The sequence below is a fragment of the Eurosta solidaginis genome, chromosome 5 (genome assembly GCF_040869045.1).
Source record: "Eurosta solidaginis isolate ZX-2024a chromosome 5, ASM4086904v1, whole genome shotgun sequence".
NCBI classification, from domain to species: domain Eukaryota; kingdom Metazoa; phylum Arthropoda; class Insecta; order Diptera; family Tephritidae; genus Eurosta; species Eurosta solidaginis.
This window is the reverse complement of record NC_090323.1, coordinates 218708464-218730201: the sequence shown is the minus strand read 5'-3', so window position 1 is coordinate 218730201 and position 21738 is coordinate 218708464. Positions and strand designations below refer to the sequence as shown.

The window sequence follows — 21738 nt, the reverse complement described above, 5'->3', positions numbered from 1 at the left end:
AATTAAGAAAATGAAGTCGAATCATGTGTAAGATTGTTTTACGAAGATTTTTAACTTATGTGTTCTCCTTTAAAGCTTTAATAGTTATGAGTAAGTAGAGTACTATTTCATCTAACTACCCCAACCCTAAATAGCAACCCTAATCAAAAATGGTTCGATACCCATATCTCATGCAATTTCTTTTAATTTCGAATTGGTGGCAACCGTACCCAAAAATGCCTCTATTGTAATGCGGAGGGAAATACCTTTCGTTTGATACCCATATCTCATGCAATTTTTTTTTAATTTCGGTTAGGAGGCATCCTTGTGAAACATTCTGAGTGGCAACACCTAGGTAGAAAGTCTTAGAAGGTGATACATTATCTCTGTGCGAAATTTCATTTAAATTGGTTGAGCCGTTCCCGAGATCGTTCGGCTATACAAACATACAAATAAACAAATATTCAAAAATTGCTCGTTTGAAGTTATAAGATATACGACTATAACTTATATGGACATAAGCGCGCTCGCATACAAAAAAAGTTATTTACAGCTATGTATTTAATTAACTCAAGCATAAATAGCCAGATGTCTACAGCGAAAACTAAAAAAAAATCCAGTATTTTCATGCCAATTATTGCCAATGTTTTATTTATAATTTTTGTTTTTCATATCTAATGCAAAATTCGGTAAATATGATTGTGTACATATTGGCATTTATTAAAATTAACAAAAATAAAATAAAAATCTAAGTAAAAGGAAATGGCATTGTAAAACAATGCCGCATTTTATTATTAAAGGTTTTCTCTCAAACCTAAATATACTTCAACAAACATAAGTTTTTTTTTTTCAAATTTTTGTAACTAAAATTGCCTGCTTATTAAATAATTCAGATGCATCACACGTTATATTGTAAACAGATGTAACTTAACCGTTTTATATGGCTGTCACTATTCTAGCGGAAAATTTTGTACTGCAATTATTATAATTTTTTATTAAAATTTTTATTCGTTTTTTTTTTTTTGTGATATTTTTGCAGTTGATTTTTAATTTGGCAGAAAAGTCAGGACTTTAAGTCCTTTTGTATTCATATTTAAGTAATAAAATTAAGTTTTTTAAACAAGCTAATTATAAAAAAAATTTAGGATTTGAAGACATCTATGCACGCCATTTTGGCGTTAAAGTGTATGCTTACACCTGATCATAATCTCATTAGCCGCTGATTTTGTGATGTATGTTAAAACTTCGAATAATTTAAATTCTCAGTTACATATGCTTACAAACAAACATGCAGGATGTAGTTATTTACATTAAGATGACAAACTACATAAACTTATTATAGGCTGCAACTGATTTTGGCTTTAGTAGGCTTAACAGTCTCCCTTTGTTCAACTCCTTTTAACATTTTAATAATAAGCACTTCCGTTCGAGCAGTAAATACTGTGTATACATATATAATTCATTTTTGACACTTCACAAATAAGCTGCGTTCAAAATAGGAGCTGAAAATTGCAGAAACAAACAATCGCATGCCGTCTTTTGTTTTGTAGTGAAATCACAATTTAGCGCAAAGTTTTCTTTAATCTTCCATATCTTATACAAATGTTAAGCTGCATTTATTGATTTTATGCTATTATATTACTGCGAGTTTGCATTCACTTCTGCCAAACTTTTCATAACTAAGTCACGTTTGGCTGCACCTTCAAGTGAGTCGCCTTTTTGTGTATGCAAATTTTGAAAACAGCTTGTGTTAGTAACTTTCGGAGTGAGCACTTCATTATCACCATATTCTTCTTCACTTGCAATCATTATACAATCATCATCCATCCAATCATTCTTAAGTGTAATTTTTTCAGTTTGTTTGTAGAAAGAACGATCTGTTTTACGCAGGAAATTATATAACGCCACACAACCGAGTATTATTTTACGACCATTCTCTTCATCTATTCGTAGTGGTTGTGCTAATATTGGAAAAATATTTGATAGCATACGTAACGCATTTTCTGTATGTCTATTAACCAAACTCATAATATTATTATAATTAACCCGCGAGTCATTTGGCACATCGGTTGTTCCGCTCAGGAGGTAAGGCTTCAATGGTAATCCACATTTACTTGCAAAATAATAGGATTGTCCTACGCCATCTTGTGCTTCATTACTCACTGGAAGTTTAACTTTATACGTTTCAATCATATTTCTGATTGTTGATTTTTCATATATTTCGTCGAAAGCACCCGCTTGGGTTTTTTCAATATCAGTATAAAGGAAATTATTGCTACTATCTACAATGGAGGTGAAAATTAGTGGATGCTTGTTGATATAGTCCATTTGTTCCTCCGCACGTGACGTTGAATGGAACTTGATTTCTTGCATTGCCAGATGCCCAGCACAATTTGGCATACAGTGTTTTCGTTGGAATTCGTTAGCCACATTTTGCCATTGTTCATCAGTCTTTGGTAGTGATACAAATAGGTCCTTGAGTAATTCGTATATGTTGAGGCATATATTGGCTATCATTTTTAGTATCACAGGTTTCGAGGCACGGAAGCAATAGTTACGACATGAATGTACTTCACCTGGTAGACAAGTTACAAGAAAGTTTTTTTAGGCTTATTAAAAACAATGATAACGATTTAAGCAAATAGAAACATTGTAAATAAGAATAAGATTTTACTCAATTACTGAAAAGATAAAAGGTAGCACAGTGGGAAAATGTTGTTGTTGTAGCAGAGCTTCGCCCCATCCAATAGGTGCGACCGATCACTAATTGTCATCAATATCCTCTAACGGGAGTCCAAGGAAACTTGCTGTTTCAACAGGAGTGGACCATAATGAGAGGGGTGTTAGAGGCGTTGGTTCCACATTACAATTAAAGAGATGCTTGTGTCATGTGGGGACACATTGTAAGCGGGGCATACATTTTATATGTCGGGGTCGAATCTGGATTGGTAAGAGTTTAACCTGTTACAGTATCCAGAAAGAAGTTGAGCTAGAGTGACTCGCGTTTCCCTGGGGAGTAAGCGTTCCTCTTCCGCAAGTTTTGGGTACTCATCTTTGAGTACTGGATTCACTGGGCAATTCCTAGCATAAAGGTCCGACGCCTGTTTGTGGAGTTCACTGAGGGCCTGCTACAACAACAACAGTGGGGAAAATGTGAAGATATCGAAAAAGAACAGTTCATCTGCACTGCGATTCGGCATACCCTGCAAAAATCGTTGGATCATGTGGTCCACTGGAGTACTTACATTTATACTCCACAGTAATGTAGCAATGGACCAACTCATGTTTCTACCCGAACATATTGTAAGCCGATCATTGCTCGTTTTTAACGATTATAATCACTACACGATGTTTATTGGACTGTGGGTACTCCATGGATTACTCTGATGTAATGCGGAGCTGGAGTATATGGTCCAGTCCTAGGACATCGCAATGTTAATTGGACCATATTTTTTGTATGCATTGTGGTTAATTTTGGAGCACTCGCTTGGTCCATAGCGAGTACTCCATACATGCATGTATGGAGTACTCGCGATTTTTGCAGGGTAAGACTCATTTGAACTGGAATCAAATCTGGTTATCACATTTTCCACAGCTTCAATTGTTTTTGTTCACACTATACACAACTTGAAAATTAAACAGATACCCTGCAAAAATCGTTGGATCATGTGGTCCACTGGAGTACTTACCATTGTACTCCACTGTAATGCAGCAATGGACCAACTCATATTTCTTCACGAACATATTGTAAGCCGATCATTGCTCGTTTTTAATGATTGTAATCACTACACGATGTTTATTGGACTGTGGGTACTCCATAGATTACTCTGATGTAATGCGGAGCTGGAGTATATGGTCCCATCCTAGGACATCGCAATGTTAATTGGACCATATTTTTTGTATGAATTGTGGTTAATTTTGGAGCACTCGGTTGGTCCATAGCGAGTACTCCATACATGCATGCATGGAGTACTCACGATTTTTGTAGGGTAACTTCAGAACCAAGGACTAGAGCCAAAGCCGCCACCGTTTAAATTTTTAAAACCGAAGCTGGGGAAAAATGAACTTCCAACGTTCGGGACAGCTTAAGGGCAACAAACCTCTGCTTAGAAGTCTGCTAAGAAAAAAATAACTAGTGAATTTTATAAAATAACAAGTTAAAATCGATCCGAATCCAGTTATTTTAAATCGATTAATATCTTTAATCAACGTGTCAGTGTCGCACCAACATCCGAGTCGTAGGAGTGTAATGAGCCGGTCTGTCACCCTGCATAACTCCCCTCAATAAAGCGAAGTTTCATAGCACATTTCTCTCCATGGAGGTCTTAAGACATCTGCGGTTGCAACAGGGTTATGCCAGTGCGGTCACACCCGCTAGGTTTATGGTGCTGTTGCAGATATGGATAGTACATTGACTAGCCCCTTCAGGCGTTAGTCCACCTACCGCGGGAAAAACTTAAATCAGCCTCGAACCTAGAGATCTGTGAACTTTAGTCGTCGCAACCGGCAGATATGCCTTACAACGGGCATATTCTAAACCAATTCATCCTTTGTGTGCTCTTGCCAGGCGAATTGGTTGTGCCATGCAACTCAAAAGCTTATCTGCGAACAGGTCGCATTTCTCCTTCCGCTATAAAAATACGCCTATCATTCACATTAGATGACATTAACTTCAAAAGTATTTTGGATAATAATTAAACAAGGTGAGTCGACTCGAAATTTCGAACGGTTAATCAACTCGTGGCCGCGATATTCGATATAGAAAAGGGTGCTACTAGTACCGTACCGTACCGATAAAAATGGGGTGAGACGCAGCAAATTATCTGCTGAGGATATATTCCGTGATGAGCCCAAGTTCAGCAAGGGCCTTATTAGCTTATATAATATCAACTGTCTCACTCGTGCTAGCTTATGTTGTTGTTGTTGTAGCGATAAGGTTACTCCCCGAAGGCTTTGTGGTGTGTTATCGATGTGATGGTCCTTTGACAGATACAGATCCGGTACGCTCCGGTAACACAGCACCATTAGCCCGACCATCTCGGGAACGATTCATATGGCCACATTAAACATTCAGGCCGTCCCTCCCTCCCACCCCCAAGTTCCATGAGGGTCGGTTCGGTCGGTCCCAAGGCAGTCGGTTCTATGTACCGGAGCGACTCGGGATTTTTCCCGACCAAGGACTGTCATTTCAGTGTGACCCCATTTAATTTGTTTCGTCACTCCCACAAATTGTCATCCTCCCAGCAGCTCCTTGAAGCAGGACTGCTACATATTCTCTTACTCCGGGAAGGTATCGAACCCAATCCGGGTCCGTCTCCTGACCACGGTCCTGAGAAATGGTTTTGCTGCATTTGCCAGAAAAGAATCTTTTTAGGACGGTCATACTCTGTTCAGTGTGTCTCGTGCAAGGGATGGTTGCATCGGACAAGTTGTTCTGGGCTTGATCCCAAAACCCGACGTCCACGTAACTTTTATAAATCTTTTGTGGCTCCTTGCTGCTCACGCCCAAGGGCGTCCAGTAGTCTACGCCTAAGCGCCCCCCCCCCCCCCCCCACTAACTTCCAGCAGCCTCGCTGCTCAGCAAGCCACAACAAGTACCCGCTGCTGCTCGCGCCCCACGGCGCCAACAACTCAAACAGCTGATACCACTCATAACTACTACCTTCGTAGTAGAGCTGGTAGCAATGCTGAGCATCAGCCCCTGCCCACGTCTTCTTCTCCCCCCCCCCCCCCCCTCTTTTCTGGCAGCAATCGTGCAGGCCAGGGAAACAGACTCTTAGTCCCTACCTCCGTTTGCACCGTCTGCCAGCACAGAATATATAGGTTTGCGACATCCGCTCAATGCAGCTCCTGCCTTGGGTGGTGCCACTTTCCTAGATGTTCTGGTCTCCGCGACGGCAACCCCTCGACGGGTTTCATCGCGCCAGGTCGCAAACCCAAATCATCCGGGTACCCCAATGCTTGCCCAAGGGCGCCCAGTCCCAAGGCCACCACGGAGATAGTCGATTTCATGAAGCGGCACAACATCCGCATTGCTGCGATTCAAGAGACTAAACTCACAGCAAGATCTGCATTGCAGACCTGCTCTGGGTATAATGTCCACAGGAAAGACCGCGAGAGCGGAAATGGAGGCGGCCTCGCGTTTATTATACACCACTCTGTGCAATATTATATATTTGATCCTGGCATCGACCGCAGGGACAATGTCTTAGAACGTCAAGGCCTATCTGTTCGGTCAGCCGATGCAAATCTAGAAATCATCAACATCTACATCCCTCCTGTCACCTGTTGCCCCAGTGGATACCGCCCTAATATCGAGGCCTTACTCACTGGCAAAAATCGCATTATCTTAGGCGATTTCAATGCCCATCACGACCTATGGCATTCAAACTTGCGGGCGGACAGTAGGGGTGAGATGTTGGCGGATCAAATAGAAGAAACGACGTTCTGCACAATAAACGGAGACGCCCCCACACGTATGGTAGGAAGCTGTCATAGCTCGCCAGATATCTCAATCGTTAGCGCAGAACTCGTAAACTGCGTCAACTGGCAGCCGATGGTAACATTGGCATCCGACCACCTGCCCATACTTATTTCGTTCGAGCGTACCGCCGACTTCATCGTCACCGAAAAACGCTCTTTCATAAACTTCAAAAAAGGAAAGTGGGAAGAATATAAATCTGCAACAGACAGCAGCTTTGCTGCCCTCCCTATCCCGACTGATGCCCGCCAAGGGGAGCGTGCCTTCCGTAAGGTCATTGAATCCGCCTCGGCACATTTCATTCCCGCTGGGAGAATTCCCGAAATCCGGCCCCACTTCCCGGCGGAGGCCGCGAGCTTAGCGAGGGAACGCGACCTTATAAGACAGCTTGATCCAGGCGACCCCCAAATAAGGGATATAAACCAACGCATCAGATTGCTTGTGGACGAACACAAGCGGGCGAAATGGGAAGAGCACCTAAGAGGTTGTAACCTCTCTACCGGTGTAGGTAAACTTTGGTCCACCGTAAAGTCCCTATCGAATCCGACTAAGCACAAAGACAAAGTTTCCATCACCTTTGGCGATAAGGTGCTGTCGGATGCGAAAAAATGCGCGAGCGCTTTCTGCCGACAATATATAATGCATCCTACGGTTGACAAAGATAGACGGAGAGCTAATAGACACGCACATAAACACAAACTCAGCGCGTCACCAATCACCATCACCGCTAGAGAGGTTGAGGACGCCATTGGTCGCGCTAAACCATCCAAAGCAGTGGGCCCAGACGGCATAGCCATGCCTATGCTTAAAAACCTAGGGAAAGAGGGTTTCAAATATTTAGCGCATGTCTTCAACCTGTCTCTTTCCACCTTTGTCATACCCGAGAAATGGAAAATGGCCAAGGTGGTCCCGCTACTAAAGCCTGGGAAACCAGCTAACATAGGTGAGTCATATCGTCCGATATCTCTCCTATCGCCAGTGGCAAAGACGCTTGAAGCCATTTTGCTCCCTTATTTCCAAGAACATTTGCAGCTAGCCCCTCATCAGCATGGCTTCAGAAAACTCCATAGCACTACCTCCGTGCTAAATGTCATTAGCACCCAGATAAATTGCGGTTTGAATCAATACCGCCACCATAGAACAGTACTCGTAGCGCTAGACCTATCAAAAGCCTTTGATACGGTCAACCATGGCTCGTTTCTACAAGACCTGGAAGGGTCTACCCTTCCCCCATGTCTTAAAAGGTGGACCGCAAATTATCTGGGTGGTCGGCAGGCATCGGTGCAATTCAGAAACGAAACATCAAAACCAAGGAGAATTAAACAAGGGGTGCCACAGGGTGGTGTCCTATCCCCACTTTTGTTTAATTTCTACATATCTAAGCTACCTTCACCACCGGAAGGAGTCACAATCGTTTCCTACGCCGATGACTGCACAATAATGGCCACAGGCCCAGGCCCAGAGATCGATGAGCTATGCAATAAAATAAACGGCTATCTCCCTGATTTCTCCAGTTTTTTCGCCTCGCGAAACCTGGCATTGTCACCGACAAAATCTTCCGCGACCTTATTTACAACATGGACGCCCCAAATGTCGACCATATTGAACATCCACGTCGATGGCACTACGCTACCGACTGTCCTACACCCCAAATCTTGGGTGTGACGTTTGATCAGGATCTACATTTTGGTGCGTACACAACCGCAATTGTTCCGAGAATTCAGAGCCGTAATAAAATCCTCAAATCCCTTGCTGGAAGTACCTGGGGAAAAGATAAAGAAACGCTCATGACCACATACAAAGCAATTAGCCAGCCGATTACGTGCTACGCGTCACCCATATGGTCGCCAAGCCTAAAAACTACCCACTGGAAGAAACTACAGGCCTGCCAAAATACTGCTCTCAGAATCGCCACGGGCTGTCTTCTTATGTCCCCAGAACACCATCTGCATAATGAGGCGAGAATACTCCCCATCAGGGAGAGAAATGAGATGCTGACCAAACAGTTTCTGTTGAATACCCAGAAACCTGGGCATCCCAACAGACATCTGATTGACGAACCAGCACCGCCTAGGAGCCTAAGGAGTCATCTCCGTAAGCATTTTGAGGAAATACAGCACGTGAGAACCCAGCCGTATGAAGCGAAAAAACACAAGCATGTCCTTGGTGAACTCCATAGACAGGGGTCGGACCTTTATGTCGGGAATTGCCCGGTGAATCCAGTACTTGAAGAAAAATATCCAGAACTCGCGGAAGAGGAACGCATACTCCCCAGGGAAACGCGTGTCACTCTTGCTCAACTTCGTTCTGGATACTGTAACAGGTTAAACTCTTACCTATCCAGAATCAACCCCGACATACAAAATGTATGCCCCGCTTGCAATGAGTCCCCACATGACACCAACCATCTCTTTAATTGTAATGTGGAACCTACGCCTCTAACACCCCATTCCTTATGGTCCACCCCTGTTGAAACGGCAAGTTTCCTTGGACTCCCGTTAGAGGATATTGATGACAATTTGTGATCGGTCGCGGCTATTAGGTGGGGCGAGCATTGCTACAACAACAACAACAACAACATTAGGAGCTTGGGGTCGCCAGAGCTTCGTCTGTTAGTGAAACAGGATTCGCCACGGATAGGCGAGGTTGACAATTGGGTTTGGAGAAGCTATATATTCCGCTGGCAATCTGAAAGGGTTGCGCTACACAGCTCCTTGAAGATGGTATGATGACGCCCTGGGAAGTTTAGCTTTCTTATCAGAACAAATTTGATATTGCATTTTGAGAACGGGGTTCACCAACCTCATATCAAACTGCTGTAAAGTGAAGGATATATCCACAATACTTACAGCAACGCCACTTTATTTTCCTGGGGGGTGTCTTTTTAGATGCCCAGATGTGCGGCAGTCAGTAGAAACTTTCTATTCAGAATTCATTTCAGTTCTTGCGTTGAATATTTTCTGCTAACAATTCAAATGTTACTCAGGTGTCATAAGGAGACATCCTGTGGTATTTTGAGCCGTGTTCAAGCACGTCTCTTTTAATTCAGGCGAGCAGAGGTGTAGAACATGAGCGGAGGTCTAGTTGTTTTACAAGTGGTTATCAACGTTTTTTATCTTTTCCCCAAATGACAATAGCTAACGACTGGATAATTTTGTAGCCGTATTAAGAGGCAATTACGGTTGCATCAGCATGGAAATTGGTCCTGGATGATGTTATACTTTTCTAAGATTTGTGTTTTTTCCACGGTTTCCAATATACAATTTGGTTACGTTTTACAAGACGCAGCAAATTATCTGCTGAGGATATATTCCCTGATGAGCCCAAGTTCAGCAAGGCCCTTATTAGCTTATATAATATCAACTGTCTCACTCGTGCTAGCTTATGTTGTTGTTGTTGTAGCGATAAGGTTACTCCCCGAAGGCTTTGTGGTGTGTTATCGATGTGATGGTCCTTTGACAGATACAGATCCGGTACGCTCCGGTAACACAGCACCATTAGCCCGACCATCTCGGGAACGATTCATATGGCCACATTAAACATTCAGGCCGTCCCTCCCTCCCACCCCAAGTTCCATGGGGAGCTTGGGGTCGCCAGAGCCTCGTCTTTTAATTCAGGTGAGCAGAGGTGTAGAACATGAGCGGAGGTATAGTTGTTTTACAAGTGGTTATCAACGTTTTTTATCTTTTCCCCAAATGACAATAGCTAACGACTGGATAATTTTGTAGCAGTATTAAGAGGCAATTACGGCTGCATCAGCATGGAAATTGGTCCTGGATCATGTTATATTTTTCTAAGATTTGAGTTTTTTCCACGGTTTCCAATATACAATTTGGTTACGTTTTATAAGACGGTGCACCACCTAATTTTTATCAAATATTATCAAAGGTGGTATCAAAAGATGCGTTTTTGCAGCAAAAGATAATATTGCTTTTTCACAAATAGGCTCATATTTGGTGAGATGCAAGATCTATGAGTAGTTGCTTATGCATTTTATTTTATTATCTTTGTAGTTAGAACGAAACGGCTATTTAACTATTTTTTGTTAAGGCGTAACATTTTTTTGATAGATGTTCGCTTAATGAAGTATTTGGCCCTTTGTGAAAAGGAAAACTTAGTTACTACATTTAACATAACTGTGATTTCATTAAGTTTCTGTGCAAAATTATTCTCATAGTCGAAATAAGATTGAGTCGAAATTAAGGTAAATTATTTAATAAGAACGGGGACCAATGACGAGATATTTTGCAATCTAGCCTTGTTATCTTTATTGGGTGTCAGCCAAGCTTCCACACTGAAATGTTATAAGTCAAACAACGTAAGAATGATAATTAAAATCAGAGCACATCACATCACTTACCCGTTGCCAAATACTTTAATGTTATTGCGATTCTCTCCTCGGCGCTAAACGATTTCTTTTTTCGATGTGGTTCATAGGAACTTATAACCGGCGATAAATTAGATACCAAAAATCGAAATTGTTTTTCAGTTATATCGAAGAAACAATTAAAGTGATATATCTCATTGCTACGAAGTTGTATCTCTTGACGCAGGTTTTCTTTGCTCAGAAACTCAGTTTGGTTCTTTTTCAACCATTCTTTTGTCCATTCAAGACGTCGTTTGCTATTTAATATGCCAGCCAAATCCAGTGCTGACATTTTCGGCAATTGTCGTACTAGCGCTGCTGCAGTAGTGGTGCGGTTAGTTTGAGCTGAGTTGACTCCCTCACCTCCGCCACTGACAACTTTATTATCCCGTTTTAGTTGTTGTCCTTGTTGCTGCAACATTGTATAACATTCGCCAAAAGCTTTGGGAACTGCAGTTGCAGAAGCTACAGGCTTTGGGCGTATGTAAATCTTTGCTGTTTCATTATCGTCCGCACGATTGGTCACTTTGTCATCCTCGTTAACGCCAGTTACAAGGGCTGTATTACTACCAGCACAAGCACTATCAGGGAGAGCAGAGTTGAGCGTAATCATGCGACATATGCCATTGCCATTGCCATTTGTGACACCCTCGCGTTCACGTAAAACACCAATAGTTTTGATTTTCAATTTATCCATATTTTAAAAACTTGTGGTGCTCCTGCCAGCTTTTTTTTGTTCAATATATTTTGAAGGCGCTGATGTGCTGGCGAACTTTTCACAGCACCCGAGCCCAAAAAACGAAAATGGATTTTCGCTTTTTTGTCAAGTTAGTAGCACACCTTTCAATTGAATAGTACGTAAAGATATTGAAAATATAAACAGAAATATAAGGTTAATATGGTTCCACTATATTTTTTGAAAACGTCTACGTTATTGTGTTTAGGTGTGGTCAGCCATCTTCTGCAGTACAATTCAAGAAATTTGATTTTTATTCGATTTTTTCCCTCAACCTGACTTTTTTTGGAATGTCGAGCTACCAAACAACGAGCAACACACAAGGCGACCAATAACAACAACAATATACGCACTAAAAAATGGCAGCAGCCAATGCAAACATATAAACGCGGTCGGCTGATCGTCTATACTTGCTAATGTAGTTGTTGCTATTCTGTTGTCGATTCTATATATGGCCGATTATGATGCACTTTGCATGTAGCAAAATGAAATTATTCCACAATATATTGAGCTTAATTGAATCACTATTTTATTATGCTAATTTCACCGGACACTGTTCTTTTACAACATTTGTTAATACAACTTATGAAAGGGTAGGCAAACGATTTATTACATCTAATATGGCGGATTTTTGCTCACATTTGTTATACAAAGTCCTATTAGAATTCGTGGCCAAAACGAATCCGTTTTCGAATTTCTTGTTTTCGTGTGAACAGCTGTTCCAGCACAGCTGACGCAAATTCTGTTGTACTAAAAATTACTTTTATCGAAAAGCAGTTCAAATGTTGCCACCCCCACAGCATAACAACCCAACAAGAAACGCTAATAGTTTTACTAATACACTCACACTTGTAATTGACAATGCTGATCCTGCGATAACGTAAACATTGATACGCAAATTTATGTATGTTCCTTTGTTCGCTCACGCATGTCCGCATGTTCCCGACGACAGCCTATAATCATGAAAAAGGACTCAAACTGGGGAAGCTTCGGAAACCTGGTAAAGAACAAAAGAACATACAGCAGATAACATTATGAATGTGAGACAGATACATACATAATTCTCAACAGAATTTTATGTATGCGAGAACAGTTTATCCGATTTAATCATGTTGTCACTACTGACTGTCATATGACAATCAAATGATGATCACGGTTGTTTTGTTATTTTTATATTCCGCCATTTTCAAATGACGAAAACCATATAAAAAATAAGTTTAAAAAATGAAAAAGAGAGCATTTCAAAGCTCCATGCTAAAAGAAAAGAAATCGAAAATAATATTAAAAAATAACAAAAGCTGTCGGAATGTATGGGGCGCACTCAAAAAATTGATACGCGAAAAATAGTAGTGGTTAGTGATGATTCATTTTTAAATGTGTTTCCGCATGAGGAAAGCGCTCTTCTGTTGTTTTGTTATTTTCTGAATTTAAATTGAACATTCTGAACTCGAATTCTTATAAAACTATTTATTTTAAACAAATAAGAAAACGTATGCTTTTACCACGTACAAAATTAAAAACGTAATGAAATAAAGTAAATAAAAAGCAAAAAGCATTGTTTCATTTTTGGCGGAATATAACAATGGTCATTTATGATAGTATAACAGTCAAACCTGATATCTACAGTAAACTATCATTTATGACACTTTTTGATAATTAGAGTGTCAGCACTGATCCAGGAAAAGGAATGAGAGTGAGCAGTACGGCTATATACTTAATCAGTAGGCCACGTTGGTGTATAAGAAGGAGACAAAAACTCACACGTACACAGTTGTTTACATCACATTTGCGCAAGTCCCCTTAAGTTTGTGATAGAAAGTTTGTATGAGGCGCTGATCGTTAGGTTGACTTTGCTGACAATCAGATGATACTCATATGATAGTCAGTATTCTTGTAGGGTTGTAGGGTAGCCTACAAGAAACGCTGATAGTTTTACTAATACACTCACACTTGTAATTGACATTGCTGATCCTGCGATGACGTAAACATTGATACTCAAATTCGCTCACGCATGTCCGCATGTTCCCAACGACAGCCTATAATCATGAAAAAGGACTCAAACTGGGAAAGCTTCGGACACCTGGTACAGAACAAAATAACATGCAGCAGATACCATTATGCATGTGAGACAGATACATAATTCTCATCGGAATTTTATGTATGCGAGAACAGTTTATCCGATTTAATCATGTTGTCACTACTGACTGTCATATGACTATCAAATGATTATCACGGTTGTCTTGTTATTTTTTAAATTCCGCCATTTTCAACCGACGAAAACCATATAAAAAATAAGTTTAAAAAAGGAAAAATAGAGCATTTCAAAGCTCCATGCTAAAAGAAAAAAAATTGAAAATAATATTAAAAAATACCAAAAGCTGTCGGAATGTATGGGGCGCACTCAAAAAATTGATACGCGAAAAATAGTAGTGGTTAGTGATGATTCATTTTTAAATGTGTTTCCGCATGAGGAAAGCGCTCTTCTGTTGTTTTGTTATTTTCTGAATTTAAATTGAACATTCTGAACTCGAATTCTTATAAAACTATTTATTTTAAACAAATAAGAAAACGTATGCTTTTACCACGTACAAAATTAAAAACGTAATGAAATAAAGTAAATAAAAAGCAAAAAGCATTGTTTCATTTTTGGCGGAATATAACAATGGTCATTTATGATAGTATAACAGTCAAACCTGATATCTACAGTAAACTATCATTTATGACACTTTTTGATAATTAGAGTGTCAGCACTGATCCAGGAAAAGGAATGAGAGTGAGCAGTACGGCTATATACTTAATCAGTAGGCCATGTTGGTGTATAAGAAGGAGACAAAAACTCACACGTACACAGTTGTTTACATCACATTTGCGCAAGTCCCCTTAAGTTTGTGATAGAAAGTTTGTATGAGGCGCTGATCGTTAGGTTGACTTTGCTGACAATCAGATGATACTCATATGATAGTCAGTATTCTTGTAGGGTTGTAGGGTACCCTACAAGAAACGCTGATAGTTTTACTAATACACTCACACTTGTAATTGACAATGCTGATCCTGCGATGACGTAAACATTGATACTCAAATCCGCTCACGCATGTCCGCATGTTCCCAACGACAGCCTATAATCATGAAAAAGGACTCAAACTGGGAAAGCTTCGGACACCTGGTACAGAACAAAATAACATGCAGCAGATACCATTATGCATGTGAGACAGATACATAATTCTCATCGGAATTTTATGTATGCGAGAACAGTTTATCCGATTTAATCATGTTGTCACTACTGACTGTCATATGACTATCAAATGATTATCACGGTTGTCTTGTTATTTTTTAAATTCCGCCATTTTCAACCGACGAAAACCATATAAAAAATAAGTTTAAAAAAGGAAAAATAGAGCATTTCAAAGCTCCATGCTAAAAGAAAAAAATTGAAAATAATATTAAAAAATACCAAAAGCTGTCGGAATGTATGGGGCGCACTCAGAAAATTGATACGCGAAAAATAATAGTGGTTAGTGGTGATTCATTTTTAAGTGTGTTTCCGCATGAGGAAAGCGTTCTTCTGTTGTTTTGTTATTTTCTGAATTTAAATTGAACATTCTGAACTCGAATTCTTATAAAACTATTTATTTTAAACAAATAAACACGTATGCTTTTATCACGTACAAAATTAAAAACGTAATGAAATAAAGTAAATAAAAAGCAAAAAGCATTGTTTCATTTTTGGCGGAATATAGCAATGGTCATTTATGATAGTATAACAGTCAAACCTGATATCTACAGTAAACTATCATTTATGACACTTTTTGATAGTTAGAGTGTCAGCACTGATCCAGGAAAAGGAACGAGAGTAAGCAGTACGGCTATATACTTAATCAATAGGCCATGTTGGTGTATAAGAAGGAGACAAAAACTCACACGTACACAGTTGTTTACATCACATTTGCGCAAGTCCCCTTAAGTTTGTGATAGAATGTTTGTACGAAGCGCTGATCGTTAGGTTGACATTGCTGACAATCAGATGATAGTCATATGATAGTCAGTATTCTTGTAGGGTAGGAGGTTTTGCTGGGGCGATACATGATTCAATTACTAGAGGTTTGTTCTCCAACTGACAGCAGAGCTTTGACACTCCCAAATTTTAAATCACTCCGGGTTGCATTTCTGTAGGAAGGAAAAAGGGGAATAACTTTTCCCCATGATGGTAAGAATGGTAGTAGACTAGTAAGAAAGGTAGTATATTAATAGTTATCAATTTTGCATTTTAAAGTATGTTTACACGCATAGACGAAATAAATAAGTACATATGTATAATCGTATTACTGTTCCTGAATAATTGGCCTCTCTTCGCTGCACTGCGCTAATTTTTGCACAAATAAAAAGATGATTGTTTAGTTTTTGCAAGACGTTATAGTTTCAGTTTTTAAAATTTTCTTTAGTTATTAATGATTTTACACAATTCACTTTTTACAAACATTTAATACTAAATGAAATTAGTTTCAATATACATACATATATTCAAACTAAATATATGTATGTACACGATTGGTATGCAAAGATAACCAAAAGAAGCGCGCCCGCGATTGCCGGCTATTGGTTTTTGACTAGTTCATTGCAGTGCATTACTCAACTCTAAAAAAGTTATGAATTAAAAAAAAACACCGTTTTTGTTTTCAAAGTGCTGAAACTGAAAAACTAAAAAAAAAACTTTAAAAATTTTTTTGTATTTTTTCCGAAAAGTACATTTAAAAATAAATTTTAAAAAAAAAAAGATCGCAAACGGTCAATTTTTGAAAAAGTTATAGCATTTTGAAAAAACACCGTTTTTTTTTTTAAATTCATAACTTATTTTGAGTTGGACATCGCTTAGCCCACTCCGGGATTAGTGGGGATGATTGCAGAATTGAAGTTTTTTATGAGAAAAAAAAAAAAATGGCAAAATTCGTAAAATCTCGAAAAACTTACAAAAAAAAAAAAATTTAAAAATTTTTTTTGTATTTTTCCGAAAAGTACATTGAAAAACAAATTAACAAAAAAAAGATCCCAAACGGTAAATTTTTGAAAAAGTTATAGCATTTTGAAAACAAAAACGGTGTTTTTTTTTAAATTCATAACTTTTTTTGAGTTGGTTGAAAAAATTTGAAAAACTTCTGAAAAACGTCTTTCGTAAGCTAGAAAAAGAAGAAAAACTTTCAGCCAATTCTAAAGGGGTCGGGTTCAAAATTGGTCGAAATGGGATGGAATACCCCATATGTACTTTGTATCAATTTCTTACAAATACATAATTCTTGTATGCTCACATTGTCCGTTAAGTGCACCGGTAAGCAAGACAAGATTTTCACAGGTGCTATGAATGCGAATTGGAGAAAATTCTCTTCAACCATTCGACAGTATATGACCAAACCTTCAAATATTCATGAACAGTTTCAATGGAAAAAGTGATTTTATTATAAATATTTCCATTAACATTTTAATTTAAATTTTACTTTAATATAGTAAATTAGTTGTAAGTGAATTTTAAAATATTTGCTACAACTTGGTTATTTTAACTGAAATATATATTGTGTGTTAAATAATTATCCATTTATTTCATTCTATGTTATAATATAATTATAGGTGACTTAATTCTAAAATCACAACACGGCCTGGTTGTAAAAGGCGATACGCCCCCATAAGACATGAAAATAAATAAAAATGTTTACCAATTGCAATAATAATATATTAGGCATAGCTTTACTACCTTATCAATATGCCTAGGGTGTGGAAACTGTACAAGTTGCGCTCGCAAATGTTAGTTGTTCGTCGGTTTGTTGAAAATTGTCCAATCCGGTATCACGATTGCCGTTAAGGATTCAGGTTCGGCCCTAACCTCAAGAAGTTCATTTCGAAAATTGGTCCGATATGGTCGAGTATCACGGAATGCGCATCACTGCCAGTTATAAAATTAATAAATTATAATGACTTACATATGTTTAGTATATGTAACTAGAGTTATTAATATTATTACACAAAATTGGTTTTCATTCAAAATCTTGTAATGATAAAGAACCAAAGGCGTGTACGACTCTTATTTTGTCCATGAGTGTATGTGTGTGCTTTAAACTAATTTAAACAGGCTAAAACTGAAAGTGAACTACTTATGCATACCTTAATATGTGTGCTTAAAATGTGCAGAACCGGTCACTCACCGTCACAATGGTTTTGGATGGGTGTCCTTTATTTTTGATTAATCTGAAAAATGGTCACGAATAAATTTTGAATTTATGTTTTACAATTAATTGTCTTACCTCAAACTAAGCAATCGAATTCACAACAATTAAACTGCAGCAGCGGGTATTTCGTAATGCTTAACACCTGCAAAATCAAGAATAGTTCCTGTATATTGCTTCATTATTAAATTTTTGTCTAAACTTACCAATTTTCATGTGATCAAAACAATTTCTTTTTTTTTTTTCAAAAATAAATAAAAATTACATCGTCAAATAGATATAAGTGTTGCTGAAATATATTTTTATTCTAAGATTTTGCCTTTAACTCATTTTTTTAAACAAACTTGCCAAGAAGCAACACAGTCAGGGGATGTCAGTTCAACTTGGGAGCAAGATGGCCGCAATTGTCAAAAATTCTGGCTGTCGAACAAACCTCTTGTGATTGAATAATGGGGGCGATAATAAAGCAAATTGGCATGCTGTGGCAACATCTTGAAAATTTTTTTTAGTACAACACATGACGGAACCAGTAATATAGAAGCTATCATCCGGTGGCAAAATCCTAAGCCAGATAAATAATTTTGCATGTAAATGTAACAACAACGATTTGAGCCAGATAAATCCAGATAGAAGTCTGGTTCAATTTGTGAGCCAGATAATTTGTTAATTAAAGATTGCGCACTGCGCATGTAAACAAAAGATCAGCTGTTTTTTATAGCCAATTTTTACGTCACTTTCCCTTAGCTCTTGTTTTTTCTCTCTATCTTTCATTCGCTCAAGCAGTCAAGTATGACGTCGATGCGCAGAACGAAGCAATTTTGAACTCGTGAATGCGCACTCTTCTGTGTGAGATTTGTGATAGGTAACTGCCGGGCATCAACTAGTTGGTACTTGTTTAATATGATTTGACATTTCAATTTTCGGCGCAGTATGGTTCCGCCATGGTACAACATGAAACAACATCCCACTTACATGCCTATGTCGTGGGCTGTGCCAATTGGTAATTTTTTTACTATGGTCAAATATCTCTAATATTTAATACCCTGCAAAAATTGTTGGATTACGTGTTCCATTTCCTTCATGTTGGAGTACTCTAACAATGCTCCTTTACAATGCGTTTGCGGACCACTATCAGCCGATCATTGCTCGTTTTTTAACGACCGTGATCACGACACGATGACGATCGAACAGAGTTGCCAAAAGTAAAATATTGCATACAAATAACTGATAATAAAATTTTACTATGGCAACTCTGATAAAATGCAACCGCGCACTGGTTTTATGTATACATACTATAGTATAGCGAAATGTTGGTTTTTTTATTCACACAAATGCTAAATAACATAAGTATATTCGTAGTGTTAAATATAAAAGTTGTATTGCCTCTCTTCATTTACTTTCATTTTAAATTAAATTCACTCCGATAATTCTTTTCGACACAATTCCTCTTTAGTACTTTGGCATATGATCCCCTGTGGATGCTCCATGGAGTTCTACAGTGAAAGTACTTTGGAAAATACTCTCACGTGTGTACTCTATGGAATACTCACAAACAAAGCGAAAGTGGGATCACCTACTCCTCTCCTAGGACATCGCAATGTTAATTGGAGCACATTTTTTGTATGTATACAGATTAGTTTTGGAACACTCCTGTACTCCTAAAGGAGTATTCCTTACACTATTTATGGAGTACTCGCGATTTTTGAAGGGTAATCATAGGCCCCTATTATGAGCATTATTCGATCTTGGATTTTCGCTGTCTATCGAACATCGAAAATTGAATTTGAAATTGGTATTATGACATCTCATCTCTGTCGAAATTTTCGTTGTGTATCTAATTTTCAAGCGAATAGAAATTTGTTGTCGACGCTGTAGCGAATAGAAAAATAATTGTTTAAAATGTAAGTTTTTGTATTTATGTTCTACTTTTTTACCACCTAGTAGTAATTTTAAACTATTTGAATTAATTTTATATAGGTCCAAGGCCGTGAGTACAAAACAACATCTTGAAAGACTGGTTTCAATTATGGAACAAAATCCCCATATAGCAAAAGGAACTTGTACATTATAGAAATGCAACTTTGTTTGACGCATCTCAGCCTCCTCGTAATTCAATTGATCCATCTTTCACAAATAAAATTTTCCAAGACATTCAACACCTCTGATAGTACCACAGACACAGTCGGCTGGGCAAGTACGAGTGCATTTTCGTTTCCAATGCCCAGTTGGTAGGATGCCTGAGCACAAAATCGAAGAACTGTTGCCAATTTTAGAATATTAGGAACAGACTGAGCTCTTGTGCATTATTGCAGCAGTTCATCTGTACTGGACAAGAAGTACATGAACGCTTCTTTGGACAGCCTGAAGTTTTGAATAAATCTATAAACAAAACTTATAATTTCAACAATTTAACAACTTATTTAGAAAGATTCACTTACGTGGTGGAATTAATTTTCAAAGGATTTGAAACATCCCTCATCCGTCTTCTACTTCTGGCTAGCTCCAGTAAGCTTTCCTCTTCATCTGACGAATCAGAAAAAACACAATTCCGTCGTAGTTATACTTTTGTTTTTAATATTTGCATTTAATAACTAGTTCTGCTTTTCTTTATTTATTTTATTTTATTTGACAGCTTATTGGAAATGTGCTATTGTGAACTTTTGAATTTATCGACATTCACAATAACGCTTGCCTTCATCGAACGCGCGTCATAGTACCGAATGAAAATTCGTTCGATCAGCTTTTCGACCACAGTCGAAGATCGGATTTGTCTCATAATATGGGCCTTAAACTTTAGTCTCTCCAAGGAACTTTGCTACCGATTGACACAGACCGTTATTTCGCTTTCAATTAATTCCATTAAACTTTCATTGAAGACTGGGGTAGGCAAGATATTTATATAACATGCTATCTACCAAGAGTTTTCTCAGGGTATTCGGAGGTTTAAATAATATATTAATTTCCCTACAAGAATACTGACTATCATATGACTATAATCTGATTGTCAGCAATGTCAACCTAACGATCAGCGCCTCATACAAACTTTCTATCACGAACTTAAGGGGACTTGCGCAAATGTGATGTAAACAACTGTGTACGTGTGAGTTTTTGTCTCCTTCTTATACACCAACGTGGCCTACTGATTAAGTATATAGCCGTACTGCTCACTCTCATTCCTTTTCCTGGATCAGTGCTGACACTCTAATTATCAAAAAGTGTCATAAATGATAGTTTACTGTAGATATCAGGTTTGACTGTTATACTATCATAAATGACCATTGTTATATTCCGCCAAAAATGAAACAATGCTTTTTGCTTTTTATTTACTTTATTTCATTACGTTTTTAATTTTGTACGTGGTAAAAGCATACGTTTTCTTATTTGTTTAAAATAAATAGTTTTATAAGAATTCGAGTTCAGAATGTTCAATTTAAATTCAGAAAATAACAAAACAACAGAAGAGCGCTTTCCTCATGCGGAAACACATTTAAAAATGAATCATCACTAACCACTACTATTTTTCGCCTATCAATTTTTTGAGTGCGCCCCATACATTCCGACAGCTTTTGTTATTTTTTAATATTATTTTCGATTTCTTTTCTTTTAGCATGGAGCTTTGAAATGCTCTCTTTTTCATTTTTTAAACTTATTTTTTATATGGTTTTCGTCATTTGAAAATGGCGGAATATAAAAATAACAAAACAACCGTGATCATCATTTGATTGTCATATGACAGTCAGTAGTGACAACATGATTAAATCGGATAAACTGTTCTCGCATACATAAAATTCTGTTGAGAATTATGTATGTATCTGTCTCACATTCATAATGTTATCTGCTGTATGTTCTTTTGTTCTTTACCAGGTTTCCGAAGCTTCCCCAGTTTGAGTCCTTTTTCATGATTATAGGCTGTCGTCGGGAACATGCGGACATGCGTGAGCGAACAAAGGAACATACATAAATTTGC

General features: G+C 38.2%; 1 protein-coding gene across 1 annotated transcript; it reads right to left on the bottom strand.

The window, feature by feature from the left end:
- Positions 1 to 603: 603 nt before the first annotated feature.
- On the bottom strand, positions 604 to 12282 carry LOC137252522 (uncharacterized). Its single transcript, XM_067788372.1, has 3 exons — positions 11757 to 12282; positions 10821 to 11666; positions 604 to 2555 (listed from the first exon to the last, which is right to left on the bottom strand). Exons 2-3 carry the CDS (start codon positions 11521 to 11523, stop codon positions 1618 to 1620), a joined length of 1641 nt encoding a protein of 546 aa, XP_067644473.1. The 5' UTR covers positions 11524 to 11666; positions 11757 to 12282; the 3' UTR covers positions 604 to 1617.
- Between the last annotated feature and the right edge of the window lie 9456 nt (positions 12283 to 21738).

Bases quoted from the DNA above. Each gene is read 5' to 3' on its own strand.
- LOC137252522 (XM_067788372.1), bottom strand. From the start codon at position 11,523: ATGGATAAATTGAAAATCAAAACTATTGGTGTTTTACGTGAACGCGAG. The intron at 2,556-10,820 runs GTAAGTGATGTG...CTTGTCTACCAG, and splicing joins ATTAAAGTATTTGGCAACGG to GTGAAGTACATTCATGTCGT.